At 38.8% G+C, this 24,580-nt stretch overlaps 2 protein-coding genes across 15 annotated transcripts in view; one reads left to right on the top strand and one right to left on the bottom strand.

Annotated features, from left to right (window-relative positions):
* LOC135112445 (glutamate receptor ionotropic, delta-1-like) overlaps positions 1-7,684 on the top strand; it is a 17,951-nt gene extending 10,267 nt beyond the window's left edge. Inside the window, exons 7-13 of the mRNA XM_064026905.1 lie at positions 876-960; positions 2,500-2,596; positions 4,724-4,799; positions 5,781-6,011; positions 6,586-6,803; positions 7,167-7,488; positions 7,674-7,684. Of these exons, the coding sequence (XP_063882975.1) occupies positions 876-960; positions 2,500-2,596; positions 4,724-4,799; positions 5,781-6,011; positions 6,586-6,803; positions 7,167-7,488; positions 7,674-7,684 (1,040 nt within the window). The remainder of the gene's footprint in view (positions 1-875; positions 961-2,499; positions 2,597-4,723; positions 4,800-5,780; positions 6,012-6,585; positions 6,804-7,166; positions 7,489-7,673) is intronic.
* On the bottom strand, positions 34-24,580 carry LOC135112145 (sulfide:quinone oxidoreductase, mitochondrial-like). Of its 14 annotated transcripts, none has more exons than XM_064026200.1 (14): positions 24,348-24,580; positions 21,463-21,564; positions 20,514-20,619; positions 19,838-19,918; positions 19,165-19,308; positions 18,623-18,817; positions 18,058-18,147; positions 17,393-17,512; positions 16,429-16,615; positions 16,028-16,129; positions 14,609-14,753; positions 8,820-8,988; positions 6,601-6,770; positions 34-1,045 (listed from the first exon to the last, which is right to left on the bottom strand). In XM_064026200.1, the coding sequence occupies exons 1-12, from the start codon at positions 24,476-24,478 to the stop codon at positions 8,913-8,915; spliced, it is 1,479 nt and encodes a 492-aa protein (XP_063882270.1). In that variant the 5' UTR covers positions 24,479-24,580; the 3' UTR covers positions 34-1,045; positions 6,601-6,770; positions 8,820-8,912. The 14 variants fall into 14 exon arrangements, with proteins under 14 accessions (XP_063882270.1, XP_063882275.1, XP_063882272.1 ...); XM_064026205.1 differs by having other exon boundaries at positions 6,686-6,770; XM_064026202.1 differs by having other exon boundaries at positions 6,601-6,754.

Genomic DNA, 24,580 nt, shown 5'->3' with positions numbered 1-24,580 from the left:
TTGTTTCCTTGATTACAGGTGTCTTATAGAATATTCTGTTTTGTCTAGGCTCATCTTGTAGTCATCCAGAACATAAGTGACATTATGCAGATTACTCACACATAACAACATGGCAATGAAATATGAACTGCCCACTTCAGGCACGCTATCACATGCATTTGTAAAGTACATGGGGGAATAACATGCTGACACAAGACAAATATGACAGTGAAAGTAAGGAAGTAAAGAGGAGGTAATTATGCATTGCTAATTTTGGTGAACTGCATCTTCAAGCATTTCAGTCTCTTGTCTTGATTGCTTGTAACAGGCATTAATGGATGTCATTGGGGGTTTCAAGTGAAGGATGTTTTCATGACTTTAGTGACAGTTTAGCTAGGATTCTAGATGTTAGTGAGGTTTTCAAGTGAGATGTTTTCGTGTGACTCAGTGATAGATTAGCTAGTATTCTTGACTACTATGAACAGATACTCGTATATATGAAATTTTGTGGGTTTTTTCAACTGAAGGAGTTTTCATGATTCTAGTGACAGTTTAGATAGAATTCTACTCCAGTATTTTAAAAGAGACATTAATGGACATTAGTGGGTTTTTTCAAGTGAAGGATATTTTCATGAGTCTATAAGATTGTACTTAACAATTTTTTAACAGATATATATGGATATTATTAGTGGCTTTAAAGTGAAGGATGCTTTCATGATTCCATTGACAGTTTATAGGATCTTCCACCATCAATTCAAAAGCACACATGAACCCAACCAATCAGTCAAAATAGTCCCTTTTTGAGAGTTCCAAGCCTTTCAAAAAACACTCACTGGACTAGAGGAGAGCAGTACAGTACATCCCACACATCATCGTACCTGTGTTCTGTGTTGCAGAAGTGGTGGGAGCAGGGGAAGATGTGGTGTACTCTGGCTACCTGGTGGAGATCATCCTCACCATTGCCGCCACTCTCAACTTCAAGTGAGTACCAATGCACCTCATGGTAACTTGTGTGTTGTAGTGATGGTCAGTGTAGGATTGAGTCACATTAGTCATCACACTTAACCTGTAATAAAGAAATGTCCCTGTCTTTATGCCCAACATCTCTATTATTTATGTTTATTGCTTGCTCAGATTATTCTTTTTAGTGATAGTGCAGTGTCATGCTTTCTAAGATAGGCCCTTAATTGTTGGTTTGAGGGAATGCATTTGAGTTTTTATAAACTTTGTATTATTTACATATATTTACACATGATTATATATGACTTCCAGTCATTATACACAGCATCCTAACATGAAAAAATATGAAATAAAAAATTTGATTTTCTCTTCATATAAATTCCATTAAATATCTCAAAACATTTCATTTTACACTTCTTATTTGAATTACTGCATGCAATTAACACTTAATAAGAAATATATCCTACACCTACCCAATCCCCTCCTGTCATTATATATAACACCAACATTTTACTCTGGACTGCATTACAACTATCAGGCACTACTTATTGGTGCTGTGACAGATGGCTTGCCCATCCTTACCCTTTCTGGTCTGAGTTCTCTCTAGCTTGTCTCTCTGTCTCCTGTTTCCTACACCTCTTAATATACACCATGATACTAAGGCAACTTCTTGGTACAGCAAGGCTTCCCTTGCTGTAAGATTTATTTTTAATACTTCGATCATACAGTTTATTTTCCCATAACTTTCAATAAGGTTAATTTCTGAGTAACTATAGATAACTACAGGAAAATAAACTGTATGATTGAAGTACGGAAAAATAAATAAACTTTCAATAAGGTTAATTTTCGAGTAGCTATACTTTTTTTTCCATACTTCAATCATAAAGTTTGTTTTCCTATAACTTCCAATAAAGTTCACTTTTTAGCTTTCCTGCTTCCCTTCTGTATGGTACTAATTTTGTAATAGCCACCTGGGTCTCTTCTTGTAATCTGTTGCTTTTCTCCATCTCTGTTAGTCTGTTAGTCTTGTTGTTCTCCTCAGTGATCACATCTTGTCTCTCATCTATCAGGGTAGTGATAACTTCTTGTAATCTTGGTACATGCTTTCGTGTTTATCTTCTTCCCTTATTTATTCCTTCTATGATACTTTCTTACATCCTTCTTCACTTCTTCATTCTTGTCTCATGTTCTTCTTTCTAATGTGTTTCATCTCTTCTTGGTGTGTCTTGTGTTACAACACCAGGATAAACCACCAGTAATGTATAAAAAGAAACGTACTCGCAATAATCTCTAATTTGTCTCTATGATTTTACATTAATTGCTTGCTCACATTATTTATCTATGAGTACTCCAGTTTTAACTAAAGGAATATTGTTAAAAATTGCTGTTATTCACCCTGGTTAATTTTTTTTTTTTTCATTGTTGTTGGTGCACACTCATGTTTTGTTCCTGCTGGTGCACTCACTTGTTTTGTTCCTGCTGGTGCACTCACTTGTTTTGTTCCTGCTGGTGCACTCACATTTTGTACCTGCTGGTGCACTCATGTTTTATTCACTACAGGATCCAGCTCTCCACCTTGCCCCCTGGGAAAGATGAGTTTGGGGTGGAGATGGATGATGGTAACTACTCTGGCCTTATTGGTGCCATACAGAGCCAGGTGAGTTGCACACACACACACACACACACACACACACATGCACACACACACACATGACAGAAGATTTAAATAGTTATATAAACCTTTTTTGTTGATGGTGTAAAAATAATGAAAATAATAAAGGATGAAAATGACTGCAAGGAGTTACAAAAAGATACTGACAAGATACATGCATGGAGCCAAAGATGGAAACTAGAATTTAATGAAAGAAAGTGCCACATATTGGAAATAGGAAAAAGTAAAAAGAAACCTTCATGGAATTACAAAATTGAAGGAGAAATACTAACAAAAAGTAACAAAGAAAAAGATTTTGGAGTAATTATCCAGAACACACTATCACCTGAAAGGCACATGAATGGAATATTTGGCGCTATATACAGCTTGTTAACAAACATTAGGGTGGTGTTTAACATCTAGATAAAGAAATGATGAAGAAATTATAACAAGCATGATACAGACTAAACTGGAATATGAAGCAGTAGTTTGGGCTCCACAAAGAAAAAAAGATATATGGAAATTGGAAAGAATAAAGAGGATAGCGACAAAGATGGTACTAGAATTGAAAAACTTAAGCTATGAAGAAAAACTTGAAGAGATGGGATTACCAACACAAGAGAGAAGAGAAAGAGGAGACCTGATAACAATGTACAAATTAGTAAACAATATAGAAAGAATAAACAGAAATTACTTGGTACCACAGATGGACGAGGGAGAGAGACAGATGAGGGGGCATGGGAAGATAATAAAGAAGAGCGGATGTTTGAGCAACATCAAGAAATACAGCTTCTTGTATCAAACTATTGAAATCTGGAATTATTTAAAACAAGAGGTAAGTGTGGCAAACAGTGTACACATGTTTAAAGAGAAACTGTATAAATATGGTTATGGAGACACGACAAAATGAGCTTTGGCTCGTACCCTGTACAATACAACTAGGTAGATACACACACACACACACACACACACACATTTATAGCTGGACAAAAGTAGATATGGAGATGGGACAGCACAAGCATAACTCCTTTCCCAACTAGGTAAAATTACATAACTACACACACACACACACACACACACACACACACACACAAGACCTGAGTATGTAGCTGTGGTATGGTCACCTAGCACTAAGAAATCTATAAGAAAATTGGAAGGGATACAAAGAGCAGCAACAAAATTACCTCCAAGTTTGAAGGATCTACCATATGAAGAAAGAATTTCTAAACTGGGTCTTATAACATTGGAACAGAGAAGAGAGAGAGATGATTTGATCACACTGCACAGAGTGATGACTGGAATGGAAAACTTGGATAGGAAGGACTTGGTGACATGGGATACAAGAAGCTCAAGCGGACACAGCAGAAGACTGAAAAAAGATGCTTGTAGAAGAGATGTTCAGAAAAATAGTTTCCCCCATAGTACTGTGGAGGTCTAGAATGATTTGGACAGAGAAGTCATTGATGTAAATACAATGAATGAATTTAAGACAAAGTTAGATAAAAATCGATATGGAGACAGGACAACACAAGCATAGCTCTTTTCCTGTATATCACAACGAGGTAAATACAACTATGTAGGTAAATACACACACACACACACACACTGCCTCATGGCTTAGCAGTAAAGGGGCCAAGTCTATGTTGACTGCCATGGCTGACATAGGTTCGAACCCCAACTAGAGGCTGCTCACCTCTGGAATTTCTCAGCTGACGAGCAGGGCAGTTATTGTCTCCCCTGACCAGGATGATGGGGTGTGTGAGGTCACTGTCTTATCCAATGATCAGTAATAGTGAGCTCTGAGCTCACACTGAGAGGGCAATGGCTGGTGGTTGTGGGTCCACTTGTGATCAAGCCTTGGTGAATTGCACAAGCACACACACACACACACACACACACACACACACACACACACACACACACACACACACACACACACACACACACACACTTGCACAAAACAATCTCTCCATTTTGGAATTACATAAAAAAAATGGTCATAAGGTTACTTTGAACTCAATCTTGACTCATGAAAAGAAAGGAAAGAGGAAAAAGGAGAGCCCATAAAAGTACAAAGCATTTATACATAATCATTAATCTAAGGTAAGGAAATGCATTATAAAAATTTCACAGAGAGCTGACATCGCCCTAGCCAGCTTCGCCATAACAAATGAAAGACTAAGAGTGGTGGACTTCTCAGGATCTGTAGGTAAGCTTTACACAGGTACGTACTATTGACAAAACTCTACCTGGTATAACCATGAGTCATGAAAATGCAAATACTGTGTGTACACATGTGTGTGTGTGTGTGTGTGTGTGTGTGTGTGTGTGTGTGTGTGTGTGTGTGTGTGTGTGTGTGTGTGTGTGTGTGTGTGTCATTTTTTTTTTTTTTTACCTGAGGATTAACACTTTCCTGTGTTGTCAAAATAATTCCCAAGTTTTCTTTTCTTTTTTTTCATGCATATCTTATATCAGGTTAGAGTTTTCCCAATAGTTCAGAACTAGACATTCTCTCTCTCTCTCTCTCTCTCTCTCTCTCTCTCTCTCTCTCTCTCTCTCTCTCTCTCTCTCTCTCTCTCTCTCTCTCTCTCTCTCTCTCTCTCTCTCTCTCTCAAAATATGCAACCAGCCACTTTAAATTGGACTTTAAATTGGATAATTTAAATTGGTTAATTTTTCATCATGGCACAGAACAGCCATCCAGTACAGTGACTTACAATGGTTATTTAACAAGACACCCAAGAGTACTGTGACATTCAAGCACAAGTGTTCTTCCCAAACATCAGGATGCTAGGAGGAGTCAACTTAAAGTTCTTGTCTTGCAAATGGGAGTGGAGAGGAAGGGTGTAAGGGAGTGGAAATAGGCAGGCATCATGCATGATTTCATAAAGGGACTGCCATAGTAAGCCTGACAGCTTCTTGCACCAACTCTTGTTTCCTCATGTTCTTGCACCAACTCTTGTCTTCTTATGCACCAACCCTTGTTTTCCCCATGTTCTTGTACCAACCCTTGTTTTTCTCATGTTCATGCACCAAGCACTAGCTCTTGTCTTCTTATATTCTTGCACCAACCCTCGTCTTCTTATGCACCAAACCTTGTCTTTTTATATTCTTGCACCAACCCTTGTTTTCCTCATGTTCTTTCACCAACCCTTGTCTTCTGTGTTTTTATGTTCCTGTCTTCCCCTTAGGCTACACTGGCTCAAATCTGTATGCACAGAGGAACTCCTCACTGGAGGCCATTGGCTGGGACACCTTTGTACTGTCTTTCCATTGGGGAACATGGCTTGCCATCCTCATGCTCCTTGGGATCATGAGTACTGGCCTGTGGATCATTGTACGCCACCAGACCAATGAGGACGACCACTTCACTAAAGGCAGCAACATCGTCTTCATCCTCTTCTCCTGTCTTGTCCAGCAAGGTGACTCTCTGACCCATATTCAGAAATGCTTTACTCTCTCACCACAACTATTTTCAAAGGCCACATAGGTGATTACCCAGTTTCTCAAGATTGTTTTTCCTGTTAATAATGTAGAAATCTTGTTAATCTGTCTCTAGAACTATAAAAAATATACTTAATAACCTGTGTAATAATCTAAAGTCTTTTGAAAGTAGTTGGGGTGTAGGCAGAAGCATTTCAGAATATGGTCCTCTGTCATGATATGAAAAATTCTTGCCTTTCCATTATTCTCATTTAGGGAAGGGGAACTTCATAGGAGACAGAATTACAACAGTAAGCAATGATTAGAACACAACTGCTGTATAGTTATGAACAGTCCCCTTCACTTTCATGTTCAGCACTGTTGTCAGTGTGTGTCACCTCCTGTGTACAATTCAACTTGTATCCAAAACACATCCCAATTGGTAGGGTGATGGAGGGATTGGTGAGATTTGATTCCAATACAAGTTGAAGCAGGCAGTTCACACATTGGCAATGGTAAGTGTCAAACATGGAAGTGGAGGAGACTGTTCATAAGAACACACTATGACCACAGGTTCCTGGATCCTACCAACAACGGGCCGGGTGCAAGCAGTGCTGTGGCTGTTCTGGGTGACCTCTGTGGTGCTCTATGCATCTTACACAGCCATCCTCACCTCCTTCCTCACTGTGTCGACTGTGACTCCTCCCTTCACTTCCCTGGAGGAGGCTGTCGACGTGCCTGGCTGGAAGATTGGGTTGCTGAGGGGAACAGCCGTACCCAAGATATTTCAAGTTTGTATATGATATAGGTATAGATGTAGATTTGAGCTGTAGCCTTTGCAACATCAGCATTATGTGACTTGTACCATTTACTGTACTGGTTCTCTAGCTCTCTCCATTTTTTCTCTCTTGCCTTCCAAATGTTGTGCAGTATTGATACATGTAACATTGCCACACAGCGGCACATACAATGGAGGGAAGACAGAGAAAAGGCATGAGATACCACCACAAAATTTCACACCAGTTAAGTAAATGAAAGACTAAATAATACAGAACTGAGGTTATGCAGATGATTGCCTTTGCCTGCTCCCACCTTCAGCTCTTGCCTGGTGTGACAAAAATATTACAGCTTCCTCGCTCTAATTGACTTCACAGCGATCCAAGAAGCCGAGTTACCACAAAGTGTATGAGAGGTTGCAGAGTGATCCTAACCTGTACTGTGAGTCCCGAAAGGAAGGAATGGACCGCATGATCATGGACAGCAAATTTGCCTTCTTAGCCGACAGGAGAGCCATGTCCTACCTGATACGTGACAACTGTTCAATCAAAGAGGTGTGTAACTTGGGGTGTTGTCCCTGTGATTGTTATACAGGGAGTTCTCAGTTTATGATAGTCTCAACTTTCCCTGTTTTGTGGTGGTTACAACACTGGCAATGCTTGCCTGCATACATTCTCCCCCCTCCTTTTTTTTTTACAGGTACAGTACTTATGTTTTTATGTCCTAGATTATGACTTTACAGTATTATAGCATTAACACAGATGAGTGACATACTGTAGATGCTTACTTAGGCTGGTTCCTACTTATGCCGACAATCAGTTTACTATGTGGCATAGGAACAGAACTCTGGTGTAACTTGAGGACCCCCTTGTATTGATATCCAGTGATGCTCTAAAGTTGTTGTCACTGTGACTGTTGTGATAATATCCAGTGATGCTTTATAAATGGTGACAACAGTAATCATAATTTTGGATGCTATGATGATGTCCTGTATTACAGTGCACTGCCTTCCTGACAGGAGTCTCTCCCCACAGATGACTGGCAGCTACATCAAAGGTTATGTTCACCTTGGCTTCAGGAAACTGTTGCCCTATGCAAACATTATCAACGAAGAGTAAGCATAAAAATAAGTACTTTTCTCACATTAACACAAAGGAAAGTAGGCTTAGAAAAGAATAAGCACAAAAATAAGTACTTTTCTCATATTTACACAAAGAATTGTAGGCTTGGGATAAACTGCTTAAAACCTATTACACCAGTGCTTTAAATAAAGGGGATGCAGGTGATGCACTCTTCCACCAGCTAAAGTCTTCAGTACAGTCATGATCAGAAGAAGAGGAACCTTCTGTACTCACTTCCACAGCAATTATTTTTTATCCCTCAGTCTTTATCTCATGTTGTCTGTTATGATAATCTTTACATATTATAGATTCTTACATATTATAGATTCTTAGCCTTTCAGAGGATTTGGGATTGGGGGAAAACTTCTACACACAGTGGAAGTTAGTGTGGTATTTTGCTTAACTATCCACCACGCCTGCACTTGATTTTGAGATTTTGGACTACTATGTGAACCAATTTAATGAGCCTGGAGAAAACCAGTTGAGGGAAGAAGATTGAGGAGAAAACAGAATGTGAGATGGAGAGATGGAATTGTGGCAGAACTGCAAAGGATGGGAGTCAAAGAGGAAGATGCAAGGGACAGAAACAACTGGAGGAGACTCATACATGGTGCCAACCCCTCACTCTAGGGAAATGGCAAAAGGAAAAGTCTCTAACACCTACATGCAAATTTCTCTCAAAATTCCCTTCATATCCACACACAATTCTCTTCCTTCACTTCATTGCCCTTCTCCAGACAATTCTCTGTACCTATCCCTGCCAGGTTTCCTTTTTTTTTTTCCCCCTACATTTAACTTTTTCCATCCTTGCTTCTTGCACCTAAAAAGTACACAAAGAAATGGAGTATTGCTGGGTAATCCAACATGCTACTATACAACAGACAGAGTAAACTGAACTGTTCCAAATACCTAGTTCAGAGAGGTTACTCAAGCTAGTGGGTGATGCTGCATTGGTCCTGCCAGACTGCTGAAGCTTGAGGCTGGTGGCGTGATGGACAGGATCTACCAGCAGTGGTGGGGGAAGCAGGTGCCGTGTGAAGCTCCCTCACCATACACACAGCTCGACTTCACGTAAGTTCTGCAATCACACTAAATACTGATGAGTGATGACTGACTGAAGGTGTTACTGAGGTTTCAAGACACCTATCCTCCAATTTTGGATGATAGTTTAGACCTTTCTTTTGAGACTGGCACCTCAGTGGGCCTTTTTTTCTTTTCCCTTTCTGTTGCCCTTGGTCAGTGATCCTCATACATAAAATATATATATATATATATATATATATATATATATATATATATATATATATATATATATATATATATATATATATATATATATATATATATATATATAAACAAATACTGATGGAGAAAATATATATATACCTGGTGAATGACCGACCGTGTTACCGATATATATTTAATACTGACCTTAGAAAAATACATATGCCGTATACAGGTATAGTATCTAGGTACATTAGTGGTCAATAGCTAACTTAGCACACTCATTTCCTGTGCTTAGTGTTATCTTAATTTTAAATCTTCTGATATGCTGAGAATTTATCAAAGTATTTATCAGCTGAAAATATTGAGGAAAATACTAAGCACAGAAAGAATGAGTGCAAGTTATGTTTCTGGACCTCAGCTGTTCTTAATAAGTGGCATGTAAAAAAAATCACACTCATGAATACTGATGCTTGACAAACTGAAAATCTGACAAAAACTGGCAAAGGAAGGTAAAAGTCTTGGATAACCAATAATAATTTTAATGATGACATTAAGTGGTGTTCAGTTGATTCAAGAACACTTCCATTCTTGACTTCCATGTTGCAGCAACATCCTGACGGCCTTCCTGCTGCTCCTTGCTGGCATGGTGACATCCTGTATCATCTTTGCCCTGGAGCTGCTGTACACGTCTCAGAGAACACACCACATCCCACCACAAGTCACCCATGACAAAGTGGAGTTTATGATTCCTTCTCGTTCCATGAGGGAAATGGCAATGGACAACAAGATATTCATTGTCAGAGCTCAGGGGAAGAACAGGAAGCCTTGGAAGATGACAGGCAGTGAAAGAAGAAGGTTATGAGAGCTAATGGGGACTAGGTGAAGAAGACCTGTTGTGAAGGTTTTGAGAGCTATTGAGGACTTGGTGAAGGGGACCTGTTGTGAAGACATCTCGCAGCTGGTGATGAAGGACAACTAACGAGTGCTCTGTTGTTTCCAATGAAAGGAACTAGCTAAGTGTGATGTACAGTTATGTAGTCTATATATGTTCCAAGCTAGCAGTCTCCTTAAAGACGACATAGCTGAAACAAAACACCTGCAGCAGGATTTGGAGGATATTTGTTGCTCCTCCCCTGTGTCTTGTCTCATTATGAAAACAGACATATAGGGGAGTTGATCACCAGTCCTCAAATTCATCACTTTAAGACAACTCTAGTACACAGAGTCTGGAGGCTCACACTCTACATCCCATGCCTCATTGCCAGCTATATGATTGAGCACCTTGGTTGCACTCCAGGTAGTATAGACCACACTGTAGTGGGCAGCAGGATTGCCACATCTATAATATGTCCATTATATTTAAGGTGTAGTGAGGGGAAGGCAATGAGTCTGTTCAGTAGTACAAATTCAATCTAATTATAGATGTAATGTATTTAAAATGTGTTGCTGCACATTCTTTCAAAGATTACTCTGGTTTGTGTTAATAATACAAAAACACAGACATGGAAACAAGTGCATTCAGCATAATTTGTGAATGGGATGCAAAATATATGAATGAAAGAATGCATTTGGGTAAAAGCACAGACTAAAGGTGCGTCCACATGGTCGAACAGTTTCCATCGGACAAAACTGCTAACAGATACAATGGAAAGCAGAAAGGCTCGTTGATAACGTCCGAAGCGAGCACCAAGAGCTGTACTGGACACTGTCCATGTTTGTAGTATTGGAACATTGGACAATGTCTGGTGGGACAGAGGCTTGGAAGTACACGATACTGACAGCCACACAATGTGCAAAGTTACTTGGTTATCAGGGTCTGCTAATTTGATTAGTCCTCATCAATACACAGTTCATGTAAAATGGTTGCATGACTTTCCCTTTCTCTTCGTATTTTTAACCAGTTCTTGCACCATTCCCTTGTCACCTTGTCCTCACACAGCGCACCAATTATTATGCTGCATAGTGCAATTTTCTTGGTTTTGTTTTTTATCTTTTTGTGCATCATGGTGATGTACCACACTAGACGCTGGCAACAACCACTTGTTGCCAAAATCCACACTAACACTGACATAAATACCATGTGTTGCTAACAGACATCAGCTTCGAGCATTGTCTGCCAGTCTTTGTCTGGTGAACAGGGTAGAAACTATGGTTTACAACTTTATCTGGTACCACTGTTTGTTGCTATATCATCTTCCCTCATTTAAACGCTGATGATGTCATCCTGCTTCACCTTATGATATGGTAGCAGTGTTTGTCTGACGGACACTGTTCAACTGTGTGGACACACCTTAAGGAAAGGAAAAACATGAGCACACATCTTATCAAATCTAGATAAATGAACTTAACAGCAGACCTGTAAGTGCCATATCCCCCTTTGGTGCATTACAGGAACACAGAGGAGTCGGTATGAAGGATAAACTGGCCGTGAGGGAACACTGCTGGAGGTGGAATGCCTGGTCAGGACACTCACGGTAAACAATTAGGCAAAGACCACCAAGGCCTGAGTGATTCCTGGTGAGCCATGACTGTCGTGTCACTGCATACACAAGTGGAACAAAAGATGAAAGGCTATGCATAGCACTCACAAACCTCGCATAAGTTCTTGTGATCCAGCATTTTTTGTCAACTGAATTTAGTATGTACTGCTGTACTATCATAAGTAGGCAAATCCACAGACCTAATAGTCATGCTGATGTACATATCACACAGGCACCAGCAGAGTATATTTCTTAACAGTTAACATGGTACCACCCACTCCTGTCTATCTAATAAAACCTTCCTACAGGCTGAGTCTCACTGTCCCATGAAATGACCATTACTCCACAGCACCTAACGGTAACATTTCTATGTGGAATAGTGGTGGAACTGTGATCATAGCAAACTACTAATACATTTGTATGGGAGACAATAACAGTTAGGACTGGATTGTTTTATTATCACAAGGGTCAATCTGAGATGAGTGTATCATCTATCCTGAATCACAAAACAAGCAATATTGAAAAGAAAGACTGGCTAGTTACTGGAGCACATACATCAAGATTAAAAGGAGAGCATTAATAAGAATGAACTGTATTTAAAATGACAGCAGTGTCTAATAAGCAGAAACATTCTACCAACACCAACAGTATCACTTGTAGTGTTATAAAATAACATCAGATCTTTTCTGTCTGGTATATACCTATCAGGTTTACTTGCCCATAGAGGAGGAGCAGAGACAAGGTGTGTACATCAGGACTGGGGACATCTGAGTGGCCTCTGCCCCACCACACCTTGTCTCATATCACAAAATAAATGCAAAAAAATTGTCATTGTTCTCACAAATTTCAGGATATGTGCTTTTAAAGTGTTTAGGTCATACATTTGTTTTGCTTAGCTTCTTTTTCTTTCCAATTTTCCCAGTCCATTTCAACAAAGGTATTCCTCAATTTTTATCAGGTGCTTCCTTAACCAATTATCACAGTATATTTTACAACAGTAGTTGATTGAATTGTATTAATTTCAGTTATTAAAATAAAATATTTTTTTGTTACAACTTCCACAACAATTACATTAATGAAATTGTCTTGTAGGATTCAAACTGAATCATACATTTCATACATCATCAACTTCTACAGTAAAAAATTTAGTTTTATAAAAGGAATTAGTTTTAACTGATTTATTTACAGACATCTACCTCAATTCATTTTACTACAAAAATAAGACTAACCAACAAATTTGCTCAAGTGTTCTTTTTCTCTTCACTTCATTCCCAAGTGCATAAGTTTTCTCAGGTACTTTGGTCCCTCCCAGTAGCCTCTGCAACAATACAAAACATCAACCACCACCACCGCATTATTTCTCCTTAAACTTATCCACAAGCAAACAATGGACTAGAATGAAACATTTCTCCTGCAAATACCCCCATATTTGTACTCTTGCCTCTTTCCTTACTACTGAAGTTTCCTTCATCTAGATATCATGTTTTACTCTTCCTGGTCTTTCTGTCTGGTCTTCCTGTTTTACTCAGTCTTTATACTCTCTCTTCTATCTCCATGCTCCATTCTTCTTTTCACTTTATCTATCATTCTCCCTGCTGTATGCCACTTTCTTTTTTCTTCCTTTATTTAATTGTATCTATTGTATGCCACCTTCAATTAATACTTTTTGCCTTACCATTCTTATAACTCCATCCCCATCTTCCTTGCTTTCTTTAACTCCATTACCATTTTTTTTCTATACAGTACAGGGAACCCCCAGTTCATTGCAGGGTTATGTTCCAAAGGCACCCACCCACAAAGTACTAAAATCTGCAATATAATGACTATGGTTCAGAGAGAGAGAGAGAGAGAGAGAGAGAGAGAGAGAGAGAGAGAGAGAGAGAGAGAGAGAGAGAGAGAGAGAGAGAGAAAGCTGCTAACTAAACCACTCACCTCATGGCAGTAATGGTGATTAACCATTAACTTGGCAAATTAGGAACACGGACTGTGTGCACAACACACCGACCACCACTACTGACCCAACAATAACCAGAATGTTTGTACAACACTTACATAACACACCAAACCACCACCACCACAAGGGTAACAACCCCTATACAATGTTGAATGGTGACAAAACAATCATCCAACCCAACCACCACCCAACAGTAACATCAAAGTACAACACTCACACGAACATGCCAAACCACCGCCAACCCAAGTACACCAAACTACAAACAATGTGAGTGGCAATGAAAATTACTGCTTGCACGGCTGATCAACCAACACCAGCTGGTGCCCATTTTGCTAACAGCTGACTCCTGACAGTGATGAGCTGGTGTGAACCATGCTGTTGCCTCCGCCTGGCAGTGTTACCAAGTATACAAGTGAATGTAAACCCTCATCCGGGTATTTCCTCAACCCACTCCATGATTTAGCTTGTATTTTATCAAATATAATAGCAGATTTTTCTGTGTTAAAGTGGGATTTCCCACATTGTAAAAATAATTAGGTTCCAAGGAAAAAATGCAAAAGAGTGAATCAGTGATAACTGAACCACAATGAACTGGAGGGACTCATTGTATACCATTCTCATTTTTCATTTTTCTTTTGCCATCTTATCAGTCATCTATGCCAAATGAAACTGTGGAACTTGTAATTAATGACTAAGAAAGTTATGACTTGGACACACAACCTATGCCAGCAGTAAGGCTGCTTCTCTCTTTAGGTTAATATTCTTTAGCACTTTGTTCTCTCAAATGGACTATTTTTCAAAGGCTACAAAGATGATTAGATGAGTTATCATGGATGATTACACATATCTCCTACTGATGATGAAGAACCCTTGTTAAAGAACCCTTGTTAAAGTATCATTAAAGTCATGAAAATAGAATTGAAACACTAATTCTTACCATAAGTGCCTGTTCAAAGAAGTCCTGATAAGATACCAAAACATATGAGGATACAATCATTGAGTTTACACTCCAGAAAATCAAGCACATACACACTTACTTGAGCATTCCATTCCAATACATGGTTGGCATCATGTCCTTCTTGAGGTGGAACATGGTGCGCCGCTCCTTGGCCTGGTTGATGGGAAATGTCTCCAGTGGGTTCCCATCCATGTCAAACTCTGCCAGGATGCACTTGGAGTAACCTGCCAGGTGATGGTACAAGGGTGAGTGTGTTTCTATAGTATCTGTCATCAGTCCCTATCCACACTGATAGTAGTGGTAGTTATAGCAGTAGTAGTTTATTGACAAATTTAACAGTGCATAAATGCATAATACAGGTACATAACACAACATATAGAATTATAAAAGGACAAAAGAAAATCAATAATCTAATTTTGTTCAACTGAAAGCAGTGCAAGTAAACATATAGAAAAGACTAAACAGCCACCAGTCTACACCAGTCTTTATCATAAATCATCAGTACTTCAGACACATAGCTGCACAGTTCATAGAAATCCAATTTTAATTAAATTAAGTCTCCAATGTATAGTGGTACTATTAATAATTCACTGACACTTGTGCCATGTACCCACCACCATGATAATTCACAACCTCAGCAGGGACAGGCCCATGCTCCCCACTCTGATGGGAGAGAGAGAGAGAGAGAGAGAGAGAGAGAGAGAGAGAGAGAGAGAGAGAGAGAGAGAGAGAGAGAGAGAGAGAGAGAGAGAGAGAGAGAGAGAGAGAGAGAGAGAGAGAGAGAGAGAGAGAGAGAGAGAGAGAGAGAGAGAGAGAGAGAGAGATTGTCCATATGAGATGCAAGTGATGAGTGACCTATTAGATGATATGGAAATTACTATTTTCCTTCTGTTTCTCCTACTGATATTGAACAGTGAAACATAAGAGATAAGTGGTCTGTGGGGAGATGGTACAAGGATAATTAGGCATTCAATCTACAATTTAATCTTAGCTAAACAACAGGGAAGTGATAGGATAATTCTTTCCTCTCATTTTTTTGGGCTAGTATAAATGGACTGTAAGTGGTAATTACACAGATGTGCACCAATAATACATCTATCTACACACCAGGCTGAGAATCCAACATGGGGCAGCTCAGACAAAGCACCATGCACTCATCCACACATCATTTACACTCTTAGCCCCATTGGCCCCTGGTGGAAAGGGATACACTAGACTGATGTGTATATTGGTATGTATTAATATGATTTACTGTCTAAGTTCAACTCAGTAAAGAAGCATGAAGGAAAAATAAATATATAGATCTGTAAAAATAATATACATACACTAGACTGGAAAGTTTTGAGAGATATTGCAATGCTCTTTAAAATTCTCATCTCCACTTCTCTTCTGACATCTCTCAATCTATTCCCTGCATTTGCCATCAGAGACCTCATCTCAGTAAAGAAGCATGAAGGGAAAAATAGAAAAGTAAGTGTTCTGTAATATTGGTATTCACCAGTAACTAGAGGGCAGGAGGTGTAGCCATCATACTGGTGTTTAGGGGACGTACCACCCATCGCCAGCCTCAAGTTCCTCTGCATCACTCCAAACTGGCCAGCTGGTAAGTAAAGACTGAACATAAATACTTAACCTACTAGTATGGAGTGCAGATTGTAACATGTCACAATGGTTCTTGCATGAAAGTGTGTGTTTTCTTTCTCATCAGATGCGAAAGCAGTCAATGCACTCATACAATCTCAAGTGAGGCACAGTACTGTGTGTGTCCCTCTCTTTTTCCTTAATAGTCTGAAGTAAGGCAAAAAAAATACATAGCACTTAATGAATTTATGTATATACCTGATGTTCCTTATCTTTCCCTTGTTATCCTGAATAAAAGCAAATCTGTCAGCTACTCACCCACAGCAGCTGCAGTCTTGGAGGTGGGAACGCTGGTGCAATCCCCAATGCCGAACACATTAGGAAAGGTGACATGCTGTAGGGTGTGTTTGTTTACATTCAGATAGCCTGTCTCATTGGTGAGGGCAGCACACTGGCGTAGGGGGTCGGGTGAACTCATTGGGGGCGTCACGTGAAGCATCTCATACTGTACCAAGAAGAGTAATGCAGGATTTATGTGTGATGCCTAGCCTATCTATCTACAAACCAGACAGACAATTTCACATACAGTGGCACATATAAAGCACCATGCACTCATACATGCAACAATCAACACTAAGAGGACACACTAAGAAATTGTGAAAAAATAAGCAAAGAAGGATGTGCAGAAATATAGTTTTCCTGACAGAGCAATCAGCCAACAGAATGCAGTGACTGATGAAATTGTGTGTGCAAAGAGCTCTAAAAATAAACTTGACAAATTAACTTTAAAAGATGAGACATTATGAGCTTGACTCAATCCTGTAAAAATACAATTAGATAAGAACATCATTCACACTCTTAGCCCTGTATAATGTATGACAAAATTCCTCCCTCACCTTGACAGTCTGGAGATCATCTGGGTTCTCTAGGTCCTGTTGTATTTGTTACACATGATGATAAAAAAAGTCCTTGTAAAATCTTAACCTGATCCCCTATTCTATTCACCTCTCTAAAGCAGGATTTAACCAGTATTCTCAATTGTTCATCCCTTTCCTGGTAAACTCTGGAACTCCCTGGCTGCTTCTGTAATTCCTCCTTCCTATGAATTGAACTCTTTCAAGAGGGAGATTTCAAAACACTTATCCACCAATTTTGGATGACACTTTTGACCTTTCTTTTGGGACTAGGATCTCAGTGGGACTTTTTTTTTCTATTTTTGTTGCCCTTAACCAGTGCCTCTCTTACTTAGAAAAAACAGATAGCTGCCCTGTCCCTCTATCACCTTAATTGTCTTGAGGTCATCTGGGTTCTCTAGGTTCTGGAACACAGCTTCCCGGGAGTCTGGCTTCACCTCGATGAGATTATGGCGCAAGTTGACGGTGATCTTTCGCTCCTTCACCACCTGAGGGAAGCACAGGTTGGGAATGACAGGTGAGGTGCTAGATTAACCGAGATGAAAACAAGGAAGATACACTGTACAAGATTAAAAATAGATGAATAAATAAAAATAAATACTTATGTAGTAGAGGATGAAAATATAATGAAAAAAGCCGATACATAATTTTGAGAAGTGAAGTAGCATATAAACGATACATGAAACTTAAATATCTATAGATTTAAAGGAAAAGACTTAGAATATAAACCATAGACAAATGTTAACAGAGAAAGCAGAAAGTTATGTAAAATGCTTATGATGTGAGTCCTGAAATCATTCAATTTCTTTTCACATGAAGACAAAAAACATCTCACAGCATAAAAAAAAATAATAAAATAAAATAAAATAAATAAATAAAAATAAACAAATAAATAAAAATAAATAAATAATAATAATAATAATAATAATAATAATTATAATAAATTAATTAGTTAATTAATTAATCAAATAAATAAATAAATAAAATAAAATAAAATACACTTGAATACCTCAAAATGCAAGCCACCACTCACCTCCCATAAGGCATCAGCATACTTCTTGATGCCAAAGATGACTGGCAGGGATGTAAAGTACTGAATGTTGGCCTTATCACGTTTCCCGTGCTGAAATTCACAAGTACAAGTTTAGACAAGGTATACTGTACTATTCAGCCCCCTGGTGGGAAGGGATAGTCTGATGGTCCACCACACTACTATCCCTTTCCATCAGGTACCAACATGGCTAAGTATGAATGAAACGTGTGTGTGAGTGTGTGGTGCCTTGTCTTGGCCACCCCATATGGGAATGCTGCCCAGGTATATAGATACTCGTAGGTAGATACTATATTATATAATGATGGCACCAGTGACTCTTGCACCTGGCACATGGGGATATATGACAAATGCCTCCTCATTTTATGGATGGGGATGATAAGTAGGTATGTTTTATACAGGAACTGCCATGTGTAAACCTGATGGATTCTTGCAGCTTCCGTTATGTTCCTATTTCTCATATTGAATACCTGTTGGACTCTTCACACATGATCTGATAAAAAGATGACAAGTGTGGCTACTGGTGTCTGGTAGAATGAAGACCCACCTTACGGAGATACTGGTCAGAAATGTACATGATCTTCTGAGGGGCTCCAGCACACTTGACAGGAGTGTTGGGGAAGGAGAACAGAGCATTTCCCTCTTTAAAGTTCTTCAGACTCTCTAGTGTCTTGGTGACATAAAGAGGGGAATAGTTGGAGCACACACCAGGAGTCTCAAAGGCATCAGGTAAGCCCTTGATCTGTCACGGGGGAAGAAATAGCCTGTTGAATTAAGGGTGATGAGGTTTACTTCCCATTTTTTCAGGAAGCAATACAGAGCTGCTGTAAAAGACTCCTCGTATGCAAGTGTTCCAATAAAATGGCCTGTATTCAGAAATGCTTTGTTCTCTCACCATGACTACTTTCAGAGGTCACAGAAAATCTAGTGACAGATTGTTAATCTGTCACTAGAACCATAAAAAAGACCCTTAAAAACCCATGTAACTTTAACAAGACTGTTGAAAGAAGTTGAGATGCAGGCAAAAATTTTCAGAATACAGGCCAATGAAGGGACCAAAAGGACATCTGAATAAGCCAAGGAACCAACCTGATTGTAGTTGAGCTGGATACCGAGAGCAACAACCAGGAATTCATAGCTGATCTCCTGGCCATCCTGAGTTATGACCTTGTTCTTGTGAGGGTCAAAGGTCACTACTCGCTGCTTGATCCAATCTGCCTTTTTGGGGAGGACCTGATGTATTGAGATGAATGACAGAAGAAAAATAAGTGGACATGGGCAGGAAATGCATGTTTATATCACTTTTCTTGTAAAATATGTATGTCCTACATACAACACATAGCTTGACATAAAAATTCAGTTCACAAGCTATGCAAGGCCATATCTATGGTGTAGGTACCAAATAAGGCTCAAGAGTGCAAGCAGTTGATATGAATATGGTATACGTGTATGCCAGGAGGTATTGAAACACATCGACCTGACTCATCAATTACAACTGCATGAAGTGGGAGGAACCCATAAGCTACCAAACACCATAAGGAAAAGTAAGTTAAAGTGATGATGGAGATGATGATGATCATAATAGTATCCCACAGTCCCCAAAAGCATTTACAATATTCTGCTGAAGAGTAGCTACCCAAGATATATTATGGTGATGATGACAATCATGGTTACGATAATGATGATGATAATGGTGATGATGATAATGACAATGATTATAGTGATGATGATGACAATAATGATGATGATGATGATGACCCACCTGACTCATGGGCCGGCCAGACTCCTCCAGCCTCTTCATGCCTCCACCCACCAGAGTCCACATGGGCTGGTAGAAGTGGGTCTGGGGATCACATTCCGCAGTAATGTCTAGTGTATTACATGGGCACTTAATGGTATAACAACAGCATAATAAAGGTATCTCCTGAACAGTGTAGCAGCATAACAACAGCATAATGAAGGTCTCTCCTAACACAGTCCTGTACTCAAGAAGTTCATCCAATAACTGGTATATTATAATTAATATGTTATTCCTAAAGTTCTTCCTAAGCAAAGCTAACCTAACCTATATTATAACAAAGATGTTATTTCTTAAGTTATTCCTAACTAACCTATTTCATAAAAAGATGTTATTCCTAAAGTTCATTCTAAGCAAATAACAAACAGTAAAAAAAATAGTATGTAGCATTCATCTTGTACATATTCTCTAGTGTTACTTTATCTTACATTAACATATGTAATGTTGTATAACATTATTTCCACTACGTATAACAAGGTCTCCATAATACTGTATGACACTGTGTACAGAAATATCATGAACAGAAGTTTTACCACTGAGCAAGAGGAGACCTTTATCTACATGAATCTGCTTTTATCTCAACACAGGTGAGTCACTACAGAACAATCAGAGCAGAGAATCCCGTCAGTGCCACACTCACGTCAGCTGGCTCAATCACCGCCACATTGCCGGCACCCAGCTTAGAGGAGAACTTGGCAGCCGTGGCACACCCTCCCGCACCTCCTCCCACCACCACCAGCTTGTAGCTGCAATGGTTCACTTCGGTATCAAACGGTTCATACCTACTAATATTATTATTATTATTATTATTATTATTATTATTATTATTATGAACAGTATTGTTATGTCTACTATAGTATAATTTGTCTTCTTTCTTTTTCCTTTGTTTTAGATCTATATCTACATATATTCTAGTTACTTATGTAACGTCATTAGGTTAACCATAAGACTTTGTCTTAATAATGGGCTGTTTGTCTAGTAATTCATACACCAATGATATCTTATATTTGCAATGACAAACATAATAAAGTGTTTGAAGTGTTTACTGCTAGTGTCAGAGTAACATGTGTCCTATGCATCAAGAGATCATCTCAAGTACATATTAGAGAAATTAGAATATCTACATTGCATCCTCATTTGGTCTAAATTTGTTTTTCTCAGATACACTGTAAGTCCTGCAACATTATTCCAGTGTACTTAATCATATACCATCAGTGAGTTTACTACATTCCAGCACAATATATATATATATATATATATATATATATATATATATATATATATATATATATATATATATATATATATATATATATATATATATATATATATATATATTACAATTAACTCATTTCTCATGTTTTCCTACTGTAATAAGCAAACTTTCACATTTTAATTACAAGTAAGAAAGACAAACAGAAATACATTATCACACAAACTAATGAAGAACATCCTTTATGCTTCTCCATTATAAAGTTAGTGAGTAAATGTAGTTACATATATCAGAATAAAAGAAAAGACAGCGTGCTGAGCAAAGGACAAGTCAGCTGAGACCAAAGACAGCTAGTCACTGCAGCAGGACACTTTACCTCTTGTGAGCCATGGCAGATGTTGAAAAAGAGCCATTTTGAGAGACCAGCCTTGAGCCACAAGCAAGAAGCAGCCTTTTGTGAGCCATCATCTTGAGGGGTCTGGAAATAGGAAGAACTAGATGATTATAATTAACATATCACCACTTCTTCAATAAAAAGACATTGGTATTTCATGTGAAATAAGAGTGTGAATGATGCATGTATAAGTGTGTGGTACTTTGTCTGTGCCACCCTGTGTGGGATTTTCAGCCTGTTATATACAGATAGTTAAATAGATAAATAGATGTAGACAAATAAGATTCTGACAGAAAACTGTTCATTTACAATAATTTACATACACAAGGAACAATTCTCATAATCTTATCACACATGGGCAGGAAAAGGATGCGTTATTAAGCTAGCTCATAAGAAATTATGATAAGAAGTTTGGTGATATCACACATCAAGGGAAGTGAAGGACTGACGTGCCTCACAACATGCATGGAGGTGCCAAACTAATTTTGAAATGTAATACACTATGATTTGAGTGATGCAGAAAGCTGAGCCATACACATTACTGACCTGGTGACAAGGAGACAAGAGAGAATGACAGAGATAAAATAAAGTCTATTTTACCTTTCCTCACATAGGCTGCAATGAACGAAGACTAATACTAATACAAAATCATACAGAAGATATACATATTTTTTTATTAATTAAGTGACAGAGAGAGAGAGAGAGAGAGAGAGAGAGAGAGAGAGAGAGAGAGAGAGAGAGAGAGAGAGAGAGAGAGAGAGAGAGAGAGAAAAAAATCTTGCTCACATAAACTACAATGTCAATGAAGATTAATTCTAATACAAACTCATACAGAAGACAATGCATATGCATTCCTAACTGGATTACTTCCACACTAAACAAGTAGACATGCACCTTTGAACACACAACGTCACACCCTGTACACGTTACCCTCTTGTCCAATAATATTATTCTCTCAATAAAGTAACCATACTCAACATGCATATGATCTAAACCGTTTCTGTGCTAAGCTTTTTTTTTCCTATTATCCTTAATATCTAATTTTTGGTTAGAAAATGGAAAATGAACTTATTCTTTCTTTCCTTTATATCTCTACGCAAATTCTACCTCTATACTGTTATGAATGTTATATAAAGACGACCTGATAGCAAGTGTGTCTTATGCAAATTCTACCTCTATACTGTTATGAATGTTATATAAAGACGACCAGATATCAAGTGTGTCTTAAACAACTTGGCACCCTGCATAAGTTACCCTCTGGTCAACCAATTCTCTTTCAATAGTATTAGCAACGGCGGAAAACGTGTATAAACATGACCATAATAGCATTCTTCCCAAATGGCACCTATCACCAGATGCCTCCCTCTATCACGGAAGGAACTGTGACAGTCATGCAACTGTTAATGGGAGAAGGATAAACACTATGTCTTGCCTCACCTACATGTGTTGACTGCTTGGGAAGAGACAGCACACCACCATTCCACCACTTCAGAGAGAGAGTTTAGCACATGCCATCTTTAAAGTCTTACCCAACCGCAGGTACTACAAGATAGGACTATGATAAATTCTCTTAATGAAGGGTGTTCTAAAATGAACTCTAATGTCTGTTTGTAATCGCTTAGAGGGGCAACGTACATGCAGTGGATGTTATTTTTTTGCAACTGGTACTAGTATCTGTCTGCTCTCGATTTGTGTGCGTCACAGGTGCGGGGTCAATGCCACAAGTATTGGCAAGCAAGCAGTCCCCGTCACCGCAGCCACTTCAGCAGAATTAAAACACCCAACCATTTTAAAACCCTTCTGTGTGTAAATTAATAAACACCCAACCATTTTTAAACCATTCTGTGTGTAATTTAACCCTAAACATGCTCTAATGGGAAGCTCCTGCGGATCTTCAAGAGTGTTTTCATGATGGCAGAAATAATGCAAGTTATTCTACATAGTCAGTAGGAGGCAACTTACTGACGGTGCCTAACCATGTTTAATAGGCTGTAGTAGAAGTTTCTGAAAGTATTCAAGGGTATTACCATGATGTCTGAGATAGTTTGGCCGTTATTCTACATCGTCAGTAGAAAACACCATGAGAATTACTAACCATTCGCCGGCCGGTTTAAGGAGGACAGCGAGTATAAGACAAAGGGTTAACATACTTGAAGCGGATGGGTGAAGTGATGAGGTGGTGGTAGGAAATTACGCTATCAAGTAATTCATGAACATTTACACGCACACATAAACTGCATGTATTTACCTAAGGATGTGTACCTTATAACTTAATTAAACAAGGGAAGGAAACGCAGGTTATCTCAGCCTGAAGGATAAGAAATATCTCAGCTGTCAACTCTTCCTCGATGACGCAAGAGATAACCACCAGCCTTCCTCGTCTTTTCACCTAACACGTACACCACTTCACTACCTGCACCAATTCATCTGTATGCCTTTAATATGCGAACAAGACAATTCTCAGTTCCCCATACCACCTGCTACATTATAATCTTTCTTCAGTCTTCCGCCACACTGCAATATTTGTATAACAGGTTCCAGGCACCGAGCATCCCATCGTTTCGCCTTATGTTGTATATCATTCATAACATCCAATCCTCCCTTCAGGAATACTGTGTGACATTGCATGGGTTAAATTGTATAAAGCACAAAGAGGAAGGTCTGTACACAAACATCAAAGAACAGTATATATATGGGATGTCTCATTTAATTACCTATGACCTTGAGAGATAAAAAAAAAAAAAAACTAAAAAAAAAAGCGATAGCATGCGCAATGCTGCATCTTATAACGTTGATATACTCACTGTAAAGCTTCAATGAGATGGTGAATATGTATGATCTACCTAGCAGCGAGACCCTCTGCATACACTCTCACTGTCGCTGCCAAACTGCTGATCACTGAACCAAGTGACTCCTCGTCTCCTCTCCCCTGAGCCCTCACTGCCTGACGCCTCGAATGTTGGCCCGCCCTTGGCTGCCTTTTTTTCTGCAACGTCATTATTACATTGCTTGTATCACATAGACGTGAGTACGGTCACAAGCAGCCCGCACATGCCAAGTATTGGACGTTGGATAGTGGGCTGTGTATCAAAGAAGGCTG

The sequence above is a fragment of the Scylla paramamosain genome, chromosome 23 (assembly GCF_035594125.1).
Source record: "Scylla paramamosain isolate STU-SP2022 chromosome 23, ASM3559412v1, whole genome shotgun sequence".
Taxonomy (NCBI): domain Eukaryota; kingdom Metazoa; phylum Arthropoda; class Malacostraca; order Decapoda; family Portunidae; genus Scylla; species Scylla paramamosain.
This window is presented reverse-complemented; position numbering and strand designations above follow the sequence as displayed.